The sequence below is a fragment of the Aspergillus pseudodeflectus genome (genome assembly GCF_044049435.1).
Source record: "Aspergillus pseudodeflectus strain CBS 756.74 chromosome Unknown BJX68scaffold_1, whole genome shotgun sequence".
NCBI classification, from domain to species: domain Eukaryota; kingdom Fungi; phylum Ascomycota; class Eurotiomycetes; order Eurotiales; family Aspergillaceae; genus Aspergillus; species Aspergillus pseudodeflectus.
Genome location: NW_027263777.1, coordinates 1196046 through 1216427, shown reverse-complemented (window position 1 = coordinate 1216427; position 20382 = coordinate 1196046). Strand labels below are relative to the sequence as shown.

At 51.1% G+C, this 20382-nt stretch overlaps 7 protein-coding genes across 7 annotated transcripts; 6 read left to right on the top strand and 1 right to left on the bottom strand.

The window, feature by feature from the left end:
* The first annotated feature begins 234 nt into the window (after positions 1-234).
* Positions 235-1917, top strand: BJX68DRAFT_11064 (PUA-like domain-containing protein). Its single transcript, XM_071035915.1, has 6 exons — positions 235-490; positions 752-908; positions 961-1218; positions 1280-1297; positions 1354-1470; positions 1532-1917. The coding sequence occupies exons 1-6, from the start codon at positions 419-421 to the stop codon at positions 1867-1869; spliced, it is 960 nt and encodes a 319-aa protein (XP_070905828.1). The 5' UTR covers positions 235-418; the 3' UTR covers positions 1870-1917.
* Positions 1918-2398: 481 nt separating this feature from the next.
* BJX68DRAFT_251610 (aldehyde dehydrogenase family protein) lies at positions 2399-4010 on the top strand (the record flags this gene model as incomplete). Its single annotated transcript, XM_071042412.1, has 3 exons — positions 2399-2526; positions 2583-2782; positions 2830-4010. 3 exons carry the CDS (start codon positions 2399-2401, stop codon positions 4008-4010), a joined length of 1509 nt encoding a protein of 502 aa, XP_070905827.1.
* A 3123-nt stretch (positions 4011-7133) lies between these two features.
* On the top strand, positions 7134-8782 carry BJX68DRAFT_10699 (SMP-30/gluconolactonase/LRE family protein). The gene is made up of 4 exons (XM_071035846.1): positions 7134-7363; positions 7437-7597; positions 7658-7804; positions 7863-8782. The coding sequence occupies exons 1-4, from the start codon at positions 7331-7333 to the stop codon at positions 8464-8466; spliced, it is 945 nt and encodes a 314-aa protein (XP_070905826.1). The 5' UTR covers positions 7134-7330; the 3' UTR covers positions 8467-8782.
* Positions 8783-11914: 3132 nt separating this feature from the next.
* Positions 11915-12812, bottom strand: BJX68DRAFT_223165 (uncharacterized protein). Its single transcript, XM_071038104.1, has 2 exons — positions 12612-12812; positions 11915-12543 (listed from the first exon to the last, which is right to left on the bottom strand). Exons 1-2 carry the CDS (start codon positions 12745-12747, stop codon positions 12065-12067), a joined length of 615 nt encoding a protein of 204 aa, XP_070905825.1. The 5' UTR covers positions 12748-12812; the 3' UTR covers positions 11915-12064.
* A 989-nt stretch (positions 12813-13801) lies between these two features.
* On the top strand, positions 13802-16137 carry BJX68DRAFT_10796 (uncharacterized protein). Its single transcript, XM_071035865.1, has one exon. The coding sequence runs from the start codon at positions 14378-14380 to the stop codon at positions 15908-15910; it is 1533 nt and encodes a 510-aa protein (XP_070905824.1). The 5' UTR covers positions 13802-14377; the 3' UTR covers positions 15911-16137.
* Positions 16138-16881: 744 nt separating this feature from the next.
* BJX68DRAFT_260543 (histidine phosphatase family protein) lies at positions 16882-18324 on the top strand (the record flags this gene model as incomplete). The annotated part of the gene is made up of 2 exons (XM_071043906.1): positions 16882-16928; positions 16977-18324. The coding sequence occupies 2 exons, from the start codon at positions 16882-16884 to the stop codon at positions 18322-18324; spliced, it is 1395 nt and encodes a 464-aa protein (XP_070905823.1).
* Positions 18325-18461: 137 nt separating this feature from the next.
* Positions 18462-20355, top strand: BJX68DRAFT_10625 (uncharacterized protein). Its single transcript, XM_071035833.1, has one exon. The coding sequence runs from the start codon at positions 18599-18601 to the stop codon at positions 20150-20152; it is 1554 nt and encodes a 517-aa protein (XP_070905822.1). The 5' UTR covers positions 18462-18598; the 3' UTR covers positions 20153-20355.
* Positions 20356-20382: the final 27 nt, after the last annotated feature.

Genomic DNA, 20382 nt, shown 5'->3' with positions numbered 1-20382 from the left:
TTCACTTGTGCGCGGTCTGGAAGGTTGTTACTAGTGAGTGATATTATTCCTGGTTATCCTGAAAATCTCTTGGAGTGCTACTCTTGAACAATTGACCAAAGAGCGACATTGTTTTGATCGTGGGGTACCTAGCTGCTTTCTCCTTTCGATCACTCAATGCGGGTAGAGCACTGCTAACGACTTGACATCTTTCCAGGCACTTCCAGCTCACCTACTGGCTCAAACCCATCAACTTTACGCTCTCTGGCCAGCGAAGGCTCACCGTCACTCGATTTCATCTTCTTCGGATCTTACCTGACCTTCCTCTCACTCGCATCCCACTTCACCCTCCTTTCCTCCCAATCAGCGGCATCAGCCAGAACCTCCATCCCCCATCAACTTCGCCTAGCTCTTCAAAATTTCTTTCTTTTCTTCCATCATGGCGCTTGGCAGGAAGCGCAAGTCCGAGAGCGCGTCAGTCGCTAATGAGACTACCACACCTTCCAAAAGAGTACGTTCTACACAATCCATCTGGTCTCTATTTGTGCTGTATCCATACTCTCTTCCTGACTCAATTCTCGATTTATTCTTTCAATGCATTTATTGAGACATTTTATTGAAAATGTCCACGAGCTGCTGTATCAGCCTACCCTCTTGATGTTACTTGTGCTTTCGTCTTATCCTCCTCTCAATCGCTGGATAGGGACAACATCGCCTTGCAGGTGGCTTGCGGTGTCACGTACCTCTTGAATCTAACGTGTCTCACCTCTAGGTCGCTACCGGCGCTGCTTCCACCCCGGCAACTCCTGCTACCGGAGAGAAAAGAGGTAGAGGTCGACCCCGTAAGTACCCCGAAGGCTCCAAACCAGCGCCCCCTGAAGGGCCGAAAAGAGGTCGCGGTCGGCCACCGAAGGATCCAGCCGCCAAAGGTACGTTTCTACCTGTGTCAATGGTTTTTTTCTGGCTTCTAACACGTCCTAGCTACGCCAAAGCCAAAGACGCCTGCGAGCAGCTCACGGGGCCGCGGAAGGCCCAGAAAAGTCACTGCCCAAACAACTGCCAGCGTGTCTACGCCCAAAACGAATGCTTCCACAGCAAAGACAGACAAATCGGCAGACAAATCTGGGCCTTCCTACTGGTTGATGAAGGCGGAGCCTGAGTCTCGTCTGGAAAAAGGAGTTGACGTGAAATTCTCCATTGACGACTTGCGTGATGCTAAAGAGCCAGAGCCATGGGACGGTATGCCTTCAATTCTAGCGCGCTTACTTTCATGTTTTATACTCATTATGGTTCTGATTAGGTGTCCGCAACGCTGGAGGTAAGGTTTCCTAACAAATAAATGGCTTCTGAAGGACTCATCTCACGTTAAAACAGCCAGAAACCACATGCAATCCATGAAGAAAGGAGACCTTGCTTTTTTCTATCATTCAAACTGCAAGGTACCGGGAATTGCAGGTATCATGGAAATCGTCCAGGAACACTCTACGGATGGTAAGTGTCTATGGCTAGAGTGCCTACGCAGTGGGGTGGCTGACAGGCATCTTCTGTTCAGAGTCTGCCTTTGATAAAGACCATCCTTACTACGACGAGAAGTCTAAACGTGACAACCCAAAGTGGGTTGTCGTCCATGTTGAGTTCCGCCGCAAATTCGAGAACTTGATCACATTGAATGAGCTCAAGTCCCACGCCAACGCCAAAGGACCCCTTGAGAATCTCCAGATGATAAAACAGGGACGTCTTAGTGTCTCACCTGTGACTGCCGAAGAGTGGGAATTTATCAACAGCCTCGTGAAGAAAGGTGAGGATGCCGACGCAGCAGAAGGCGCAAAGGAGGGGAGTAGTGCTAAAGAGAATGCTGAAGAGAATGCCGGAGAGAAACCCAGTGAGTGAGCGACACGATTTCGATCCATGCCGTCGAATCTCACATGCATACCCCGTGTATCTACCTCCGATCTTCTTTCTATGTACATGTAGACGGCGCCTCTTCTATTCTCTTCTTTTCTTTCGGGCATTTCTATTCATCGCCCACGCGATTTGCAGTCTATTCCGGCATGGCCATACGAAACCGGAGATTAGCTTGGTAATCAATTGTTGTTCCAGATCCGATGGTTCGGTGGTCCTCATAGAATTCCTCAGAAGGGTAGGTCTATCCGAAAGAGGGGCCAGCCCAGCGCCAAGCCCCGCTTTCCAGTGGTTTATCGCGGTTTATCTCATCACCTGGAGCTGCAGCTGTCACTGATTGTCAGAGCTTCCCTTTTCCTCCCCAACTGCATCCTGGCCCCTCCCCCTCCTTGTCCTCTCGTCCTTTATGTCCTTTCTTCCCTCCCTCTCCCCTCATTTCCGTCTTTGTAGGCTTCGCCTCTCGACCTCCTCCTCAACCTTCCAACCTCTCCGGCAGTTTCATTCTTCGCGCTTTACCATGTCTGACCTCAACATTCAACTGACAGCCCCCAATGGGCGCAAGTACACCCAGCCGATTGGACTGTTTATCAACAATGAGTTTGTCGCGTCAAAGTCTGGCGAGAAGTTCGCAAGCATCAACCCCAGGTATGTAACTGCTGACCGAGCTATTTTGCTTGGCATGCCGCTGATAGATATCACAGTGACGAGTCCGAGATTATTTCCGTCTACGCCGCAGGCGAGGAAGACATTGATATCGCAGTCAAGGCAGCTCGCAAGGCGCTCAAGGACCCGTCATGGAAGTCACTGCCTGCTACGGGCCGAGGCAATCTGATGCTCAAGCTGGCAGATCTTGTTGACCAGCACAAGGAAACTCTAGCCACCATTGAGACTTGGGACAACGGTATGTATCATATGTTGCGAGCCCATGCACCAATCTGACTTTGATAGGCAAGCCTTACTCGGTGTCTTTGGGTGATGACCTCACAGAAGTGATCAACTGCATCCGCTACTGCGCCGGGTGGGCCGATAAGATCCACGGCCAAACCATCAGCACTACACCAGAGAAATTCGCCTACACACTTCGCCAACCCATTGGAGTCGTAGGCCAGATTATCCCCTGGAACTTCCCCTTGGCCATGGCAGCCTGGAAGCTAGGTCCCGCTTTGGCCTGCGGTAACACTGTTGTCCTAAAGCCCGCCGAGCAGACTCCTCTCAGTATCCTGTACTTTGCCAACCTTATCAAGGAGGCTGGCTTCCCACCAGGTGTTGTCAACATTCTTAACGGCCACGGACGAGTAGCAGGAACCGCCTTGGTCACCCACCCAGACGTCGACAAGGTCGCCTTCACCGGCTCAACAATGACAGGCAAGGAGATCATGAAGATGGCCGCGGGAACCATGAAGAATGTGACGCTCGAGACTGGTGGAAAGTCGCCCCTCATCGTATTTGCCGACGCAGATCTCGACCAGGCCGCCAAATGGGCACACACCGGAATCATGTACAACCAGGGTCAAGTCTGCACAGCAACGTCGCGCATCCTCGTCCACGAGTCCGTCTACGACGAATTCGTGAAGCTCTTCCGCGAGGCCGTTGCCACCACCAGCAAGGTCGGCGACCCCTTTGCCGACGACACCTTCCAGGGACCCCAAGTCACAAAGGCCCAGTACGACCGCATCCTCTCCTACATCGAGAGCGGCAAGCAAGAAGGTGCGACGCTCGTTGAGGGCGGCGTACCATACAAGAACGTCAAGGATGGGAAGGGCTTCTTCATCGCACCGACTGTCTTCACAGATGTCAAGGACAACATGCGCATCTACCGCGAGGAAGTATTTGGACCATTCGTCGCCATTTCCAAATTCTCTGATGAGGACGAAGCTGTCACCCGTGCCAACGACTCGACATATGGTCTTGGTGCTGCCATCTTCACCAAGGACATTGAGCGTGCTCACCGCGTTGCTGCAGATATCGAAGCTGGTATGGTTTGGGTGAACAGCAGCAATGATAGCGATTTCCGTGTGCCCTTTGGTGGCGTCAAGCAGAGTGGTATTGGTCGTGAACTTGGTGAAGCTGGCTTGGAGGCTTATTCCCAGGTCAAGGCTGTTCATGTGAACATTGGGTTGAAGCTGTAGGGTAGAAGTGCCCAGTCGTAGAAAATAATGCTTGTAAATGATGCCTTACTATATTATCGTTACTACCTATATTGAAATAAGAATGAAATAATGACGCTTGTTAGCCTGATTAGCATCGAGGTTCTTGCATCATTTTTAGGCTGGGGTATAAAAGTCGGTACTGTCCTTGTGGGTGCCTTCGCTTCAACACCGCGTATTCTATGTTTAAGATCAATTGTTTCGAAGCATGTTCATGATTAATATTGGTTTCCTGGCGCCATCTTGTATAGCTGTTGACAGTGAGGTTCGTCTGAATGTGGTCAAGTCACACTTGGGGGTTGATATATATTTCTCCACGACAACGTCGAATAGATCATGCAACATTTTACAACCGGGACGCAGAATTCCTGAGCTTACTGGCAAACCTAACAAGGATTTATGTACGAAATGGTCTTCTCCGACCGTGAAAAGACTAGAGCCCTGCCAAAGCACAGGTAAGCAAGTAGCAGTACGGAGTAGCTGACCGGAGGGTTGACGCGTCGAGGTATGCGGCGCTGAACGACGTAAAAGGACGACTCTGGATACATTCGCAGAAGCATCAGCACTTACCACAATGTATACTCCGAGGTCAGGACGTGGATCAGTCTCTGGATCATAATGTTCAATTGAATACCATCACGCACAATGTTGAGGTAATCAATGCGATGGTTATACGCGCTGCTTCGTGCGTGATATCAAGCGCCTCTCTCTGCAAGTAATTGAACCCCTGTCACAAATATGGGGGGCTGGGCTTCTTGGGCATTTCCTTTCTTCTCGACGTGCAGGATGAAGCGTCAGAGATGATATTTGGATGGACCAGGCTGCTTATGATATTTGGATGAGGACCAGGTGACGCATTACTCGACGGTGTCGTGGCGAGCCTGGATTGTATGGATTGCCTGCTGTTGATGTCGATACCTGAAAGAAGTCGCTGACGGGAGGTGTGCCTGATGAGGCTTGATGTTTGCTAGGCGGTTAGACACTATTTCTCATATGTGCCGAGTTATGGGGTTGGGTTTGGAATGTGAGGTGAGACCTGTGTGGTTGAGGTGGAGTTGGTGGATTCTGGAGTCTCGAACCTTTGAGCAGAGAGGTACCTGTACTTTGAGCCTAAGAGAGCCAAACACCGTCAAGGAAGGTACCAGGTACCACGCCTGAAGAAGCACGAGTGCCCAAACAGTGAAATGCATGACCGATAATACCGTATGAGTACGTTCGATACTAGCTGATTACCAAGGCTAGCGCCTGGGTTACTAGGCGCGTGAGAAAGGAACCTTAGCTGCAGATTGCCCAGCTTATCATGCATGTCGAGGGCCAGGCTATGTAAGAAGATACGTTGTCATGCATGAAGAAATGATCATGTGAGCGCAACTTTGTGTAGCCATGCATAAAGTATTTTAATTGCTGCGTATCAGCCCAGATGTTTGTTGCGGGAAGGCTTCGCATCACTCTGATCCAGCAGGAGTCCGAGCAGATGTGCTCTCAGTTCGATCGAGATTTGGCACATTGGATTTCCTACCAGATTTCGGGGCAAAAATTCAGAAAAAAAAATCTGAAACGGTATTGGCCGATTTAGCTTTGTTCTCACCGCATTTTCTGTGCCTGCTGGGCCCAGTCAGGGAAATGGAATATCGACCTTGTTGGTGACCATGTTGGTGACATCGAGTGGAACACTATCAAGGAGCACATCCTGCGCTGTTTGCCTCCTGCAGGTACTTACCCCCGCGATTGCGAGCCCAAATCAATGCAGATGATCATGCATCGAGATTGCGCTGGCAGGCTCTATGTCGACGCTCGTCCGTGTGCTCGTGACTGGGAAAGTTGGTTGCCCGATTCTTCAGGCTACGATATGCTTGACCCACAATCAACGAACCACCTTTTGCTGCTTTGGTGAAGGATAAATACACTTCATGGGGATCATTCCTAGATGGTCCAACAAAGGCAAAGCTTTGCCATCTCCTCGCTCTCTACCGGAAAGTGCTTGCGGTATCGGGAGTAATACGACCTCCACAAGAAAATTCCGAGGTCTGTGACGCCTAAGGGGCATGCTGGTGGCTCAAGAGGGCGATGGCCCGAATATTATTTCGATGGTCCTTCGAATTCGTCCTATTAATTTGTTTGCTTTTCTTTTAGCATGATTGTACCGAACAAACGGCAGATGCAGGCTTCAGGAGGCGTCAGAGAACGGGTGATCAATGCAGAGGAGGATGCAGACTTGTCGTTTCAACGGCTGTATGTCAAAAGGCTCGATTCCAACTGGTAGAAAATCTTACACAAAAAGTCCGGCAGTTTGGGACCCCGGCCGATGTGCAGTGTCACATCCATGGAACAGCAAAACATTAGATTCAGGGACCGACAGCAACAGATAGGTAGGTATGCGGTTCAGTTCTAAATTCCATCGGTCGGATCAAATCCTATTTGTCCAAAGCGCCTCCGCTGGAGCTCCTCAACCGAGAAAAGTGAGGCTGCTCGACACGACAAGTGCGTTATAACAGTAGTGAGACTCGATGTGTCGCAGGAGGGCTGTGGAGGTGGAAGGACTTAGGACTCAGCAAACATGCAGAAACAGGGTCAAACTATCGTTTGTCATCAAATCGATGATAATTAGCGAGGCGCGCGGTCCTTCATTATTGAGTCGATTTCGACACGTTCAGAGCGAGTGCTTGATGATGTGCATGACAGGTGACAGGTCGCTTCCCGAAAACCTGCGCCCTTAAGATCATCAAAGGACCTCACTCAAGAACTCGAATCTCGGGCAGAAGAGGAATTATCAGGCAGAAGTGGAGCCGAATGACTTGAGTTCCGAGTTGTTGTCGAGAGGACTTCCTTCGACAAGACCAAGCGGGGGAACTTGCGAAGTGGTAAATAGTCGCGCCGTTTATACTCCGTCCACGGTCCAAGGAACATGGATCTAGATGTACCTGGCCCGAAACAGCACAAAGTGGCGTGGATGCGGACGCAACTGATGGCCCTCAAACACGACGACTCGCTGTTGCTCAAATTAGCAATCGCAAGAGGGAAGATGAAGACTTTGAGAGAAAAGACTTGACGCCTCAAAGCACACAGTTGAAGCAGAACCTAGTGTTGGAGAAGACATGGTCGGGAGTCATGTGGGGGCTTGGCACTTCCGTCTTTCCCAATCAGCCACGCTTCGAAGTCCGATGAGCCTAGCTTTTTGCAACTTCGCTGCTTTTTTCTCCTGGCGAGCTATCAAATTGATTGATCCTCTCAACCTTTTATTCAAACTGAGCGCTATCGCCTCGGACTGTCCTTGAAGAAAACAAGCTCTTCACAGCGTCACGATGTCTTCGGTCTCGAAGTGGACGGTTAATGAGGTACGCAAATCGGAACCTCGCTGGCGTGGCTCAATTATTGAACCAAATCAAGTCTCACTCCTGTCTCCTCTAGCCGTACGTCTCAGTTTCCGGAGCTTTACTTGAAGCACCGTTTTGGGACCAAGCCAAGAACGAATTTCGCTTTGTGGACATCTGGAACGAGAAGCTCTATGTTGTAGACCTTACCAGAGGCCCAGAATCCCTTCAAACCCTCGATACATCCGAGTCTATCGGGTTTGTTTTTTTCCGAGTTAGTTTCTACGATTGGCGGTGTCGCTAACACCAAGCATCCAGTGTAACTGCCAACATCGCCGACAATGGCAATGGCCTGGAGGAGTACATAGTGGCCGCTGCTAAATACGGCTTTGCCCTCGTGAACCGTAAGACTGGCGAGCTTTCATACATTGCTAGGCCTTGGGATGAATCGGATAAGCTCCGCAGGCGAGTGAACATCTAGACACACCATTATGTGACGGGGTATCCTGACCATATGCAATAGGATGCGCTTCAACGATGGCGCGGTTGATAGCAAAGGTCGGCTATGGGCTGGTGCCATGAACGATCCCAAAGTGCAGAGTCCGGTCAACGAAGGAGTTCTGTTTCGTCTCGATCCGGACGGGAAATTGCACCGCATGGTTGAGCAACTCACGATCCCGAACGGCATTGGCTGGAATGCTGCCAACGATACGATGTATCTCACTGACTCCCCAACGGGGAAGATCTTCTCTTTCGACTTTGACGAAACCACTGGGGAGATTAGCAACAGACGGGTTCACTTTGACATTGGTGAGCCAAAAGAGCCGGATGGTTTCGCCATTGACGTGGAAGGGTGCATCTGGAGTGCTGTTTACGGTGGAGGCAAAGTTATTCGAATCTCACCAGAGGGGAAGGTTATAGGCGAAATTTCTCTTCCGACCCGAAACATCACCTGCCCGGCCTTTGTGGGGACGGAACTATTCATAACGACTGCCAAAGACGATACCAACGATGACCAATTCCCCGAGTCGATTCGGTACGGAGGACACCTGTATAAAGTCGATGTAGGGGTCCAAGGGCAGAAGAAAAACAAGTTTCAGTGGAATCAGCCACCGTCATCAGAGTGATGCTGTGAGCTCGGAAGAAAGCTACGGATTTGTGATAGATTTGTTTTGGACGTTTTTGAGCAACTGAGAAGATGTATCCTCGCCTGAGATGCGGCGAAGGGGCGTCATGTGAAATTGCTTTCGCTTGAATTTCGCGGTCATTAGATCTTCCCGGGCTTGCTGGTTCCCTAACCTTGGTCTCTCAACCCTGGAGAAACAGCAAAGTCAGACGTACTTTTGGAACAACCATTGCGTTCATCAGTGACGATTCAATAGTGCGCTAATCCATGAAGTTTTGTTCGAGAAATGTGTAACGGTCCAACGTCACCTAAGTTATGTACTACCCCTTTCGAGGACCTCGGAGGCAAAAGTACCCAGCACCTTTGTGCTAGTCCGTTGAGATCGCGCATCAGCTGGCCGTTGGGTTCTTGAGACTTGGAGCGCCTTTCCTGGACCAATTTCGGAGGCCAAATCCATTGTCTTTCTCGATTCTTGATATACTCCGTACCACTGAGATGTCTCGTATCTTAGCTGCGGAGTCTCCACTCCTGGCTAGCCCATTGACCAGAAAAAGCAAAGATGAAAGAAGTACGGTGTAGTGGCTTGGAAACAAAAGTACAGCTCCAACTCAAGGTAGAAGTACCGGTATAAAATGCGCCCGAGATTTGTGGAGCTCGAAAGGTCGAGGTTGACAGTACCCCTCGTAAAGGCAATCGAAACGTCTGCACAACAGTGCATGTATGCATATGCACGGGAGTCACGGATATGTTCGCTTCAGCAAGTGGATGCAACAAAAATCTCCGCTGCAAGGTTGAGGCGACGAGAAAGAAGCCAAAACAATCTTATTCTCGCTCTTTCCCCGATCATGCGCTGATTCGTGTGTTTGTGTAATAATAGTAGATGTACTCGGTACCGGGTTCGTCTTTCCTCCTGAGCCCTTATGACGCAGTGCTCCCTTGTCTAATCTGATCTTCACTGGCATCTGGACCGAACAGGCAGTATATACGGCGACGGTGGCGCATTGTCCAGCGAGACAGCCCGTAGACCATTCTCAATCTGTGCAATGCTCAGAGATGGGGCTGCAACCTTGCCAGGGACAATACTACTGTGGAGCACGATCAGAGGATGAAGAACTGCGCACACCCAAGCCTCAATGCCTCAACGGAGGTTGGGCCGGTCGGCGTCGGACAATGTCTTGATGGTGTATGATTGTCGAGGCGACCCTGCTGTCATTAAGTTCTCAATGAGTGAGACTGGGGAATTTGAATCTGGTATGATACTACTGTAAACGTCGTTGCATACAAAACCGATTCAATGCAAGAAAAAGGGTCCGAACTGAGGGAGGGACGAATGGAAGACAGCCGTTGGAATAAGGAAACGTCGATGCAAACCATTGCGCTTAACTCGGAATCCCATCGATAATACCGACTGACCATGCTGGCAGGTCTCCAAGAGCCTAGAGGATGGATATAACAGGGCGGTTAGAGCGGCATTGTCGTGGAAGGTGGGAAGCAAAAAAAACAAAACAAAAACAAAGCATACATACACGCAGGCGATCAATCTGATCGAGATCCGAGGAGCGAGTTGTCAATGGACGTCCATGCCTAAATATTGTTCCAACGCACACCGACTCCTGGACATTGGCCGTCGCATGAAGGACCCGTGAACCGCGTCGCTGGGAAGAGTTTTAAAGTCTCTGCCAATCGCAGAAAAAGCCCGGCAACAGCGGCCAGCTCATGCAACTTCCCTCTTTCTCACCCCTCTCGCGCCATCCCATCCCATCACCTCTCCGCCTTTTTCAAGCCTTCAATCAACGATTACAGTGGCCGGCCACTGAAACGGAAGATAGTTCCGTTGCCCTATTGAAGTTTAGCTCTCCCTTCTGGAGGATTCGAGGACGGCTGGCGGGTTCCTTTTGGCATTCTAGCCTTTCCAGTATGAAGGATTCCTCGCCCTTTACCGTCTTTCGGGATCTCCATTCTGTTGGAAATAGTCTGTTTTGTCAGCTACTGATAGGCTAATTCACATCTCTTAGGTTACGCTATTTTCGCTGACACGCCTGCCCCGCAACAGCCCTCGACGAGTCGCCGACTCAACTGATAATTCAAAGTTCAGATCCAACGTGTCACGTCTCGGGAGCTGTGCGAAGCAGCTCTCGTGTGATTAGGATTTCTTGGGGCCTGCTTGTGTGGATCCTAGAGCAGATCGGCAAGAAGAGCGCCTAGAATCTGCCTTCCCGTGTGGATATTATGTATGACTTTGGGGCCGAGGGAGCAGAATGCAGCGATGATCGAGGAATCATTCTGGAGAAAAGGTCTTCCTTTCAAATCCAGACTTGAGGGGCTTTGTGGGCCAATCATCCGTCAATTGCGGGACTGCATATCTTGAAACGACAGATTCATTGCCCACTCGTGTCTCGTTCACGGTTGACGCCGTATGCGACAGTGGGACGAGCCAGTGCCTCCAAAAGCATTGCCACTGACGGCACCAAAGTCCAGAGAACAACATGGCGATCCATGAAACGACTAGCTTTAGAAATTGCCCTTCACACTCTGATGTTCCGGCGAACCCAGGATGCACTTACAAAGAACAGCCGCGATACTCTCAAGAAGATTAATGATTGAGCCTCTTCTACTGTGAACCGTCGCTTACAGCTCCACTCAAGGCCAGCTTGTACTCGTCCTTTACCCTCCATTTGCTGCCTGGGCTGGAGAATTCCACGCTCGAAGCTCTGGCATGATCATCATAATCATGAATGAGCTGAGCTGACGTGAAACTGGGAGTAACCCTTAAACGCATGATTATGAGATGAGCTCACAACCTGTATATCATAGCCTCATGATGCATATCGCGAAGATAAACTTCCCGGAGTAATCAATTTTCCTCCTCAAGAAGGACTCCACTTCTATCAGGATGTCCCATCCAGATTCAGTTGATTTGTCCAGCATCGTTGCCTTATACCAGCCACGACATCCATGTCATACAGAAACCAGATAAAGGAAGGTTGATGCAGCAAGGCAGCGGGCCATCATTAGCTAGATGGGGCATTCCATCCTCCCGTTATCCGGGGAGTTTTAACTTCTGCAAGATGATGATGGTCAGCGCCGCCTTGCTCACGTTGTTGCTTCTCTTGCTTGATGCCCAATAATGACGTAGCAAAAGCATGCATTTTCCGGCCCAAAAGCCACTTTTCATCAATGAGGTTGGCTGAATATCGAACCGGACGCAAGACGGGATGTTGTTGAGGTACCCTCAAGAGGGTGATCTCGTCAATAATGGCTATATCTTTCTCAAACGGTCTACCCATATGACACCTTTTGGACCGTTGGACGAGCTCTCAACCTTTTAAGGCGTCTCATGGACCCGTGGCCCGTGGCTGACCAACGGCAGCCTGAGATTCGCTCGGCACGAGACAAGATGGACCGGCACCAATGGAAACCTCTTACCCATCGATTTTCAGAAAAGGGGCCGCCTTGCGAGATGTGACTGGTTACCGGGACGTTTGAATTGACCCGATAGGACGAAAATCCGGGAACGATGAACCAAAGAAGAAGCAGCTGGAAGCGAGGAGCGACGGGAGTGGAGTTCCATGAGTCGCAGAGCTGGAGGCAGATCTCCGCTAAACTCTTATCTCCTCGAGGAGGTGAAGCATTATGCAGGACATGGTGATTCCCCGAGTTGACTTGAATCTACATCGTACAATAGTTCTGGATGAGGAGTAAGATCCCTGCCTCAATTGGCGGGATTGAATGTTTATAGAGCGGGATGGGCCCCTGGCTCCCGGACGAGGTCCGGACTCGGAGCGTCCGCTGTTCTCCGTCTCTTCCCTTCCTCCTTCCCTGAATCCCTGGCAGCAAGTCGACGAGTCGGGACTCGCAAGGGTGTCGGCGAGAGGTCCAATATTCGCTCTGAGCTTCGAGGCGCGTGTCTCGGGCTCCGCACCATGTTTTCCCAATCTCTTTTCTTTTTCTTCGGGGACCCGAATGGCACTCACCGAGTGAAGAACCTTTCTTTTCCACGTCGCTTCAAGCGGGTGTAATGGAATGTGATAGGCCGCGAATCTCTTCCTCAGGGTATAGGACGTTGAAGAGTATAGTGCTGGTGATAGTTTCAGGGCAGGTGAGCCAAGTTTCTCGACGCGCCAGATTTCAGGGGGGTTAATTTACCGGCAGAGAGGTCAGTGGGGAGGGGGGTAGCACGTTGCCTGCGCCATGCAATAAAACCGAGTCGAAGATCGTCCTCGTGATTGAATCCAGGAGCTTTCGAGTTGAGCCGGCAACTCTGATGGTATGATGTTATCATGATTCTCGAAAACTCGCCTATGGTACTTTGGTCTTGAGTCGGCAGTTTCGGGTGTCACAGAAGCGGTAAGCATCTGGTCTGCGCGATAATCTTCAATCCTTGATTGTGGTGACTGACGGTTGGTGCTAGTCAGACCCGACTGTTCCCTGGTAACTAACCGTCGACCAGCCCAGTGACGTGCATGGCCAATTGCCTATCCTCCACTGGATGGGGAATAGCATCACATCCTTGGGTGATTCCGGCCTCCACTGTTTCCGACCACGTCCATGGTGACGGCGCCTCTTAGGAGCTCCCGGGTCACTCACGAAGTTTCCCCAGCCCCGTTCCCCTGCTAGTTGCCTTTTAGTCTATACACTAGCCTGCCCTTTAAAGGATTTCCAGGCCTTGACCAATTGGACGCCCTCCATGGGCCTGCCACTCGATGAGAGAATCCGAAGCATGTCATAATAATATACGGATGCTAAGACTCGAAACAAACAAGCGACTGCTGCTTATTGCGTCACGTTTCGAGAGTGGTATACAGCATTTCTGCCCAATTGAGGCTTCCGTCGCTGCTTACCCTTTGCGCTCAGCAAGCACAGCCATTTCCCTTCAGGGCGATGCACATAATGAGCCCCGAGCAGATGGTACAAAGTACGTGTTTGTGCCTGCTTGGTTGCCAAATATATAACGTTTGGTTTGGCGCCGCTGGCTGACGAGCTTCAAGGTTTTCTTTAGTGCCTGTGCGTATCGTACGGTATGTACAGTGAAAAACGCTACATTTTCTTTTTCTTCTCTTTTTTTTTTCTGCTGGAATTTCTTTTTATTTATTTTCTCTAATTCAATTCAATAACCCATGATCGAGAGCTGGCTTTCCCCATGTGTCTTGCCTTTTCCAGCGCTGAGGGTTCATGGCCAATACTGGGCTTCACCTTTGCACACCGCTGAATCTCAACACAGCTTGCTGCAAACTCCCTCAGGCTACGATCATCCATGGGCCACTGACTTGGCTGCTCTTCTCAGTGTAGTAGATTTATAATAATAGGCGAGCATGATTCATAAACCCGTATCCTCCCCTCCTCCTGGTTTCCCTCCTGTTTGGCCCGTACCTAATACCCTTTTGTCTTCTCTGTATACCTTCGCCCACCCCCCTATATCGACCGTTCTTCCACGCTGCTGTTGGTGTTTCATATAATTCTGTTTTATTACAAGCTGGCTCTCGTATCCTTCGACCTCGAATAAACTTTGCTTACCCTTCTCCTGGGACTATAGTATTGGCTTGTAGTACGACTGTCCCTTTGCTACCCAACACAACACCAAAGGAGAAATCCGGAGACAGCGACTATTTGGAAAACCAGTTTCCCTTTCCACCCCATCATCCCCATCCATCAACACTCCTGTCTCTCCGTGTTCTCCCTTCACCGTGGCTACTCTCGGGATCAGCGTCTTGACCACCCCCTCATACCCCCCTCAAGTGCATTCGCCACGCCAATATCATTCGCTGTCTGACTATCAACTCAACCATCCCGCACCCGGCCCCCTCTCTCGCGCTCCTCTTCACGAGTCCTCGTCGGCTCTTCTGGAGCGAGAGGGGGTCTCGCCATGCCCCAGGACGACTCTACGGCACTCCTTTGATAGAAACGCGGAGCATATGTCGCAGATCCCCCCGGTCTTAGCTCAATCTCCAACCGATGCACATCCGCGTGAGGACCGCGGCTCGCTTGAGCGGAAGAGACGCCATACAGGCGACGAGAACCTTCCTGACATGGAGCGGCGTGGATCCGTGCGTTCTCGGCCTTCTTCCTGGCACCCGTCTGCTCCTGTTGAACCGCCGCTGAGCTCTTCGCAGCATCGCTCGATTGGTGTCAGTTCGATCCTGAATCATCCACCAGCGGATGGGCTAGTGACTCGAACTGGCTCTGTAGACAGTGGTCGCGAGGGGCTTGGAGGGGAGCAATACCAGCAACAACGACTGTCGTCGGATTCGCCGTCTCACTCTCGGTACCCCTCTTCGTCAACAGTGCATCTACCTTCTCCTTCAATGCACCCCGCAAACCATCCTTCAGCATTGTCACCTGGGATGAGGACGCGCCATCAGAGTATCGCTCCTGTCTCGCCGTCCTCACACTTTGTGGGTGCAACAGGTTATTTCCCTCCAAAACCCGGGCCAGGCCAATCCCCTCTGGCTCAGCAATTGCCAGGCCTTCAGACGGTAGCTCCGAGTTTACCTTTATCGATTGACACCGCACCAGGGCAGCTTCTACCTGGGTCAGTTCACCACCACCAGGTTTCGGTACACTCGGCTTCAACATTCATTGGCCACCGCGCAAGTACGAACCAAACACCTACACCTAGCTCGAAGGAAACCAGTCCGACGACACCAGTGTCCGTCTTCAGTCAGCTAGGTCGATCGTCGCCTGCTATCGCTGCAGCATCTGCGCCTCAGTCGACACCGTTGTATCCCCAATACGCCCAATTAGATCCCATTACTCGATTGCCAATCATGGATTCTCCATGGCGCTCAGGAGAGGAGACATCAGGCTTAAGCGGGCCTCAGCCGGAGACGCTTCCACGGAGGAATATACCCTGCTTCAAAGACGAGAAGTCGGGTTCTTCAATTCAAGCAGAAAAGCGGAAAGCAAACAGTGACGCCTCGCGGAGGTTTCGCAACAGGAAACGGAACGAGATGCAGATGGAGCAGAAGATTACCTCACAGCAAGATGAGATTCGCAAACAGGCAGAGACCATCCAGAAGCAGGATGAAGAGCTTCACGTGCTGAGAAAGCAGCGGGATTTCTATCGCGGTGAACGAGACTTCTATCGTGAACAGCTAAATCGCTTTGTTCCAGCTGACCAACTCCCTGCGCGAGGTACCTCACCCGAGCCCTTATGTCTGACGTCTGACCCAACAACATCGGGCAGGGAGTCGTCCTCGTGGGCAAGCCCTGACATTCCCGTGAAGCTTGAGGGCCCGCCATCCGGATCTACAACCCACCAAAATACATCCGGACTTCATGCGCCCGCATCAAATGTATCTTCGATCTCAGCCTCGAGGGCTGGAGGGAGTTGGTCTGCCATCCCTACTTCATCCGCATACCCAATAAAGGCCGAACGAGTGACGCCAGACGAGCGTCAAGCCAGACCAATGCCGCCGACTCCGAGCTCATGGAGTCGCACTACTTGAAGAAGATGATACAACAAGCTTTTCGGACGAACTAAGTTAAGCATCCGGTCCGATACAGGGTACAGGGATACGCTTGCAGAGTCGGAGACTGGTTATGCTCCTATCCCTGTCCCTGCCCTTGTCCTACCTGACAAGGTTTGGAAATTGAAAAAGTTATGGGTGTTTTATCCTAAAAGTGACAACATACACTACATTGGTATATCGAAGCGAAGATTATACAAGGTGGATTGCCTTTTGTCGTTATCGTCGTCGTCAGGTGCATCGTTCGCTTATACTGCACATATCTCTGATACGTTTACATGTTTGGAACGCGTTCTGCTCTTTACCGATGCGAGAAGACATCAAGTCTGGAGAATATTGTCTCATTATAGCTGGTGCTACTTTGGTGTTTGGGTATGGGATTGTTATTCTGCTAGTTGTTGTTCACTCAAGAACGATACCTTCGTACTGCTTCATCAGTTCTGCGGAAATGAGCGTGCTTCTGCTTCAGTTTCATAGACTGTATCACTGTATAGTACAATTGATCGGCAATAAGAAAACCTCTTGAGCAAAGCACGTGTGTCACCTTGTCCTTGACTCTTAGATCGATTAGCTGCGTGGAGACTGCGATGCTTGTCTTGGGCCAATATTTGGGGGTGCCGGTGCCAGAGCTTTAAGGCAGCCAACCACCAAAGCGCCCGGCACCCACGTGGGTGACATCCAGCCTATCACCAGTGCATCCCTTTGGCACCCTTGCATCCACCAGGTGCCAATGCCTTGATTATCGCTTTGTCGTCTAACGTCCCGCTGTTTAGCGGAAATGCTTCTTCTCTCCAAGTCTCGCGGTGGACACCGGACACTGACTCTATAGAGCTATCAATCCACTACGCCCCGGGACGAAGATGAGGGGACTATCACCACATTATAAGCATGAGTGCCCAGGCTGGGGCAGAAGAGGGGCAGGAAGGGGCAGGCTCGCCTTCGTTTTCATCATGGCGCTCATCATGCTTTCACTTGCCCTCTTTCATCTACTTTCGAGGTGAAATTTCTTTTCTACATCTTCATGACGTGATGCTTATTCGAGCAGTGTCTCTGCCACCCCTCCTGTTCGCCAAAACCAGTCTTGCAACTCCGTTGACAACGGCTACCACTGCTTTACGCATATCTCACATCTTTGGGGCCAATATTCGCCTTATTTCTCCCTGGAGCACGAGTCGGCCATCTCTCTAGATGTACCTAGCGACTGTGAGATTACCTTTGCGCAGGCGCTCTCCCGTCATGGTTCGCGGTATCCGACGGAGACAAAGACAGCAGCATATGCTAAGCTAATAAATGCCGTCAAGGCTAACGCGACTTCATTTACGGGGAAGTATGCCTTTTTACAGGGCTATCACTATACCTTGGGTGCAGATGACTTGACCACTTTTGGAGAGGCGCAGATGATCGATTCGGGAGCGAAGTTCTATCGTCGGTATAAGACTTTAGCGAAGAGCATTACTCCATTCATTCGGGCGTCTGGATCAAATCGTGTTGTGGTGTCTGCAGACAAATTCATCGAGGGGTTTCAGAGCGCGAAGCGCGAGGATGGCAATCTTAAAGGCGATGCTGCAATCATTAACGTTATCGTTCCCGAGGGCGTCGGGTTCAACAATACCTTGGACTCCAGCACCTGTACGGACTTCGAGAACAACAAGACAGGGAGCGTGATAAAGTCGAACTTCATGGCCTTAATGACGCCACCGATCTGCAAGCGATTTGAAGCTGAACTTCCCGGCGTCAGCTTGACAGGTCATGAAGTCATCTACCTCATGGACATGTGTTCGTTTGATACCGTGGCAATCACCACAGACGGTAGCGAGTTGTCTCCATTCTGCGGTCTCTTCTCGGACGAAGAATGGGTACAATATGACTACCTGCAGTCCCTAGCCAAGTACTATGGTCATGGCGCTGGCAGTCCTCTCGGCCCCGCGCAGGGTATTGGCTTCGCCAACGAGCTGATCGCCCGACTCACGCAGTCTCCTGTGAAAGACGACACAAACACGAATCGAACACTAGACTCTAACCCAGCCACGTTCCCACTAGACACCAAGTTGTACGCCGACTTTTCGCACGATAACGATATGATCTCGATCTTCTTCGCTATGGGTTTGTACAACGGCACTGCGCCTCTTTCCAAAACTTCCGTCCAAAGTATCACGGAGATGGACGGGTACGCGGCATCGTGGGCTGTTCCATTCGGCGCGAGAGCCTACTTTGAGACGATGCAGTGCAAGAACGAAAGCGAGCCGCTTGTTCGCGTCTTGATCAACGATCGGGTCATTCCGTTGCATGGTTGCGAGGTTGACCGGCTGGGACGCTGCAGGTTAGACGACTGGGTCAGTGGACTGAGTTTTGCTCGGAGTGGAGGGAACTGGAAGAGCTGCTTTGCTGGATAAATAGAGGGGTAACAGCAGTTGTGACTTTTGCAAAGAAGATGTGTGTCTTCACGTGCCTGAATTACCTCAACAGCTGCATCATATCTCTAACAAACACCGCAAAACACCGCAAATTAATGATGATGAACCCACTTATTTCAAATCAACTTGTGTTGCCTGCCAGCATGGCCTCCTTTCATCTTTTCTTCTTCTTGCTCCCTCTCTCTGTGTCTCTGTCTATCCCATCTGTCCCGTCCATCCTAACCATCATTCCAGGAACATAACCAACAACAGAATGGACCAGGATACACAAGACCAAGACGACGTCTCATCCTTCATGTCAACATCCTCACAAGAAGAACCAGAAGACTCTCTACCACTCCTATCCAGACCTGGTCTCTACTCACCCAAACCAGCTCTGATCCTCCTCGCCCGAACCCCTCACCAGCTCCCCAAAACCTATCCTTCCATCATATCAAAACTGCAGCGCGACGCCCACTTGATCACAATCCCAACAATCTCAACCTCACACAACCCGATCGAAACACTAACGACCCTCCTAACGAACCCAACCATCACCCCGTCCATTGCAGGAATCGTCATCGCTGACACCTCGATCATGGACGCTGAGGATCCGTGTATGGTCAAGTTGACAAAGACACTCCGAGACCTCATTCAAACCCTTCCTCCTCGTCCTCATTATTCTCACCACAGCCATTCCACCAACTCCAACAACAACAACCACAATCCGACAACCCCGACCCTCCTCTTCGCCTTCGACTTCCCCGCCCAGGCAACGCATCGGCCCCTCCTCTTCCACAAATACATCTCAACGCACTTCAGCCTCCCATGGCGGATCTGCGGAGCAACAATGGGCAAAGTCTCTCTCGAAATCCAGGAGTCGGGCCTCACTAGGATGGGCGGCAGAATGTATCGCGGACAGGGGTACTCGCTCCGCGCGGTGTTCCTGGAGGACGTGCCGGAGGAGGATAAAGTGCTTGTCGTTGCGCGGGGTGCTAGTGTCGGGAATGGCGGATTAGGGAGGAGTGGACAGCCGGGTGTCGAGCCATTGGGGATTGAGGATGCAGAGAAGCATGGTGAAGGAGATCAACTCACTGAAGGCTTGTTGGTCGGAGCTTGGAACCAAGGAGGAAATGCAGGAAACGAGACGGATAGCACGGCTGGAGAAGAAGGGGTGTTCGAGGTTAGTCGTGTTGAAGTTGGAGAGGGCACTGACTGGACTCTTGCGAGGCCTCGATTCGATGAGCACGGCGAGGCGTATGACCTCACAGGTCCCGAACACGAAGATACTCGCATGGCCGAACCAGGACACTGCTGGGACGAATACGACTGGGCAGACGATGAGCTGACGGGCACCACGGACCTTGACTCCGATGAGGAAGCAAGCTCTAGTTCTAGTAGCGACGACACAGACTCCGACACTGACAACACCGGCGTTCACAGCAACAGCGGACAACCAGGCAAGAGGGTCATCTACATCAACGCCCCTACTCACCGTTGTACAAACACAATCTCCTCCTCCTCCTCTTCCTCCAACGATCCCCAGACCCACCCCCAACCGACCCCTCAACCCGTTCCAAAACACCCACAGAGGAAACCCAAACCAACCCGCCTCGCAAACTGTCCCGTCGCAATCCACGAGCTACAATCCAGCACCACCTTCCAACAAGGCAGCAAGCGCGTGCGCGTGCGCGGCTTCGTTGGCTTCGTCGGCCACGTCGAGGATAACCGGTCGATGGCGAGCTTGATGTTGGGTATGTGTGCTGTGAGAAATACCAGGCCGTTGCCGGAGGGTGTCAGAAGGGATTTGGGGGTTTATTTTGGGTAATGGTGTTGTTGCTGGTGTTGGTGCTGGGTTAGTGAAGAGGGTGTTGGCAGATGACTGCTTGCTTGGATGTGAGATTGGGGTTCTCGTTTACTCTCCGCTCTGATGTTTTTCGCTTGTTGTATGTTTTTCCCCCCCTGCTTGCTCTGATGGAACGGTAAACCGAATGTACAGTGTATCAAAACCTAGGAAGCCAGGTTGGGATGAAAGGATGAAACGATATGGAAGGGACT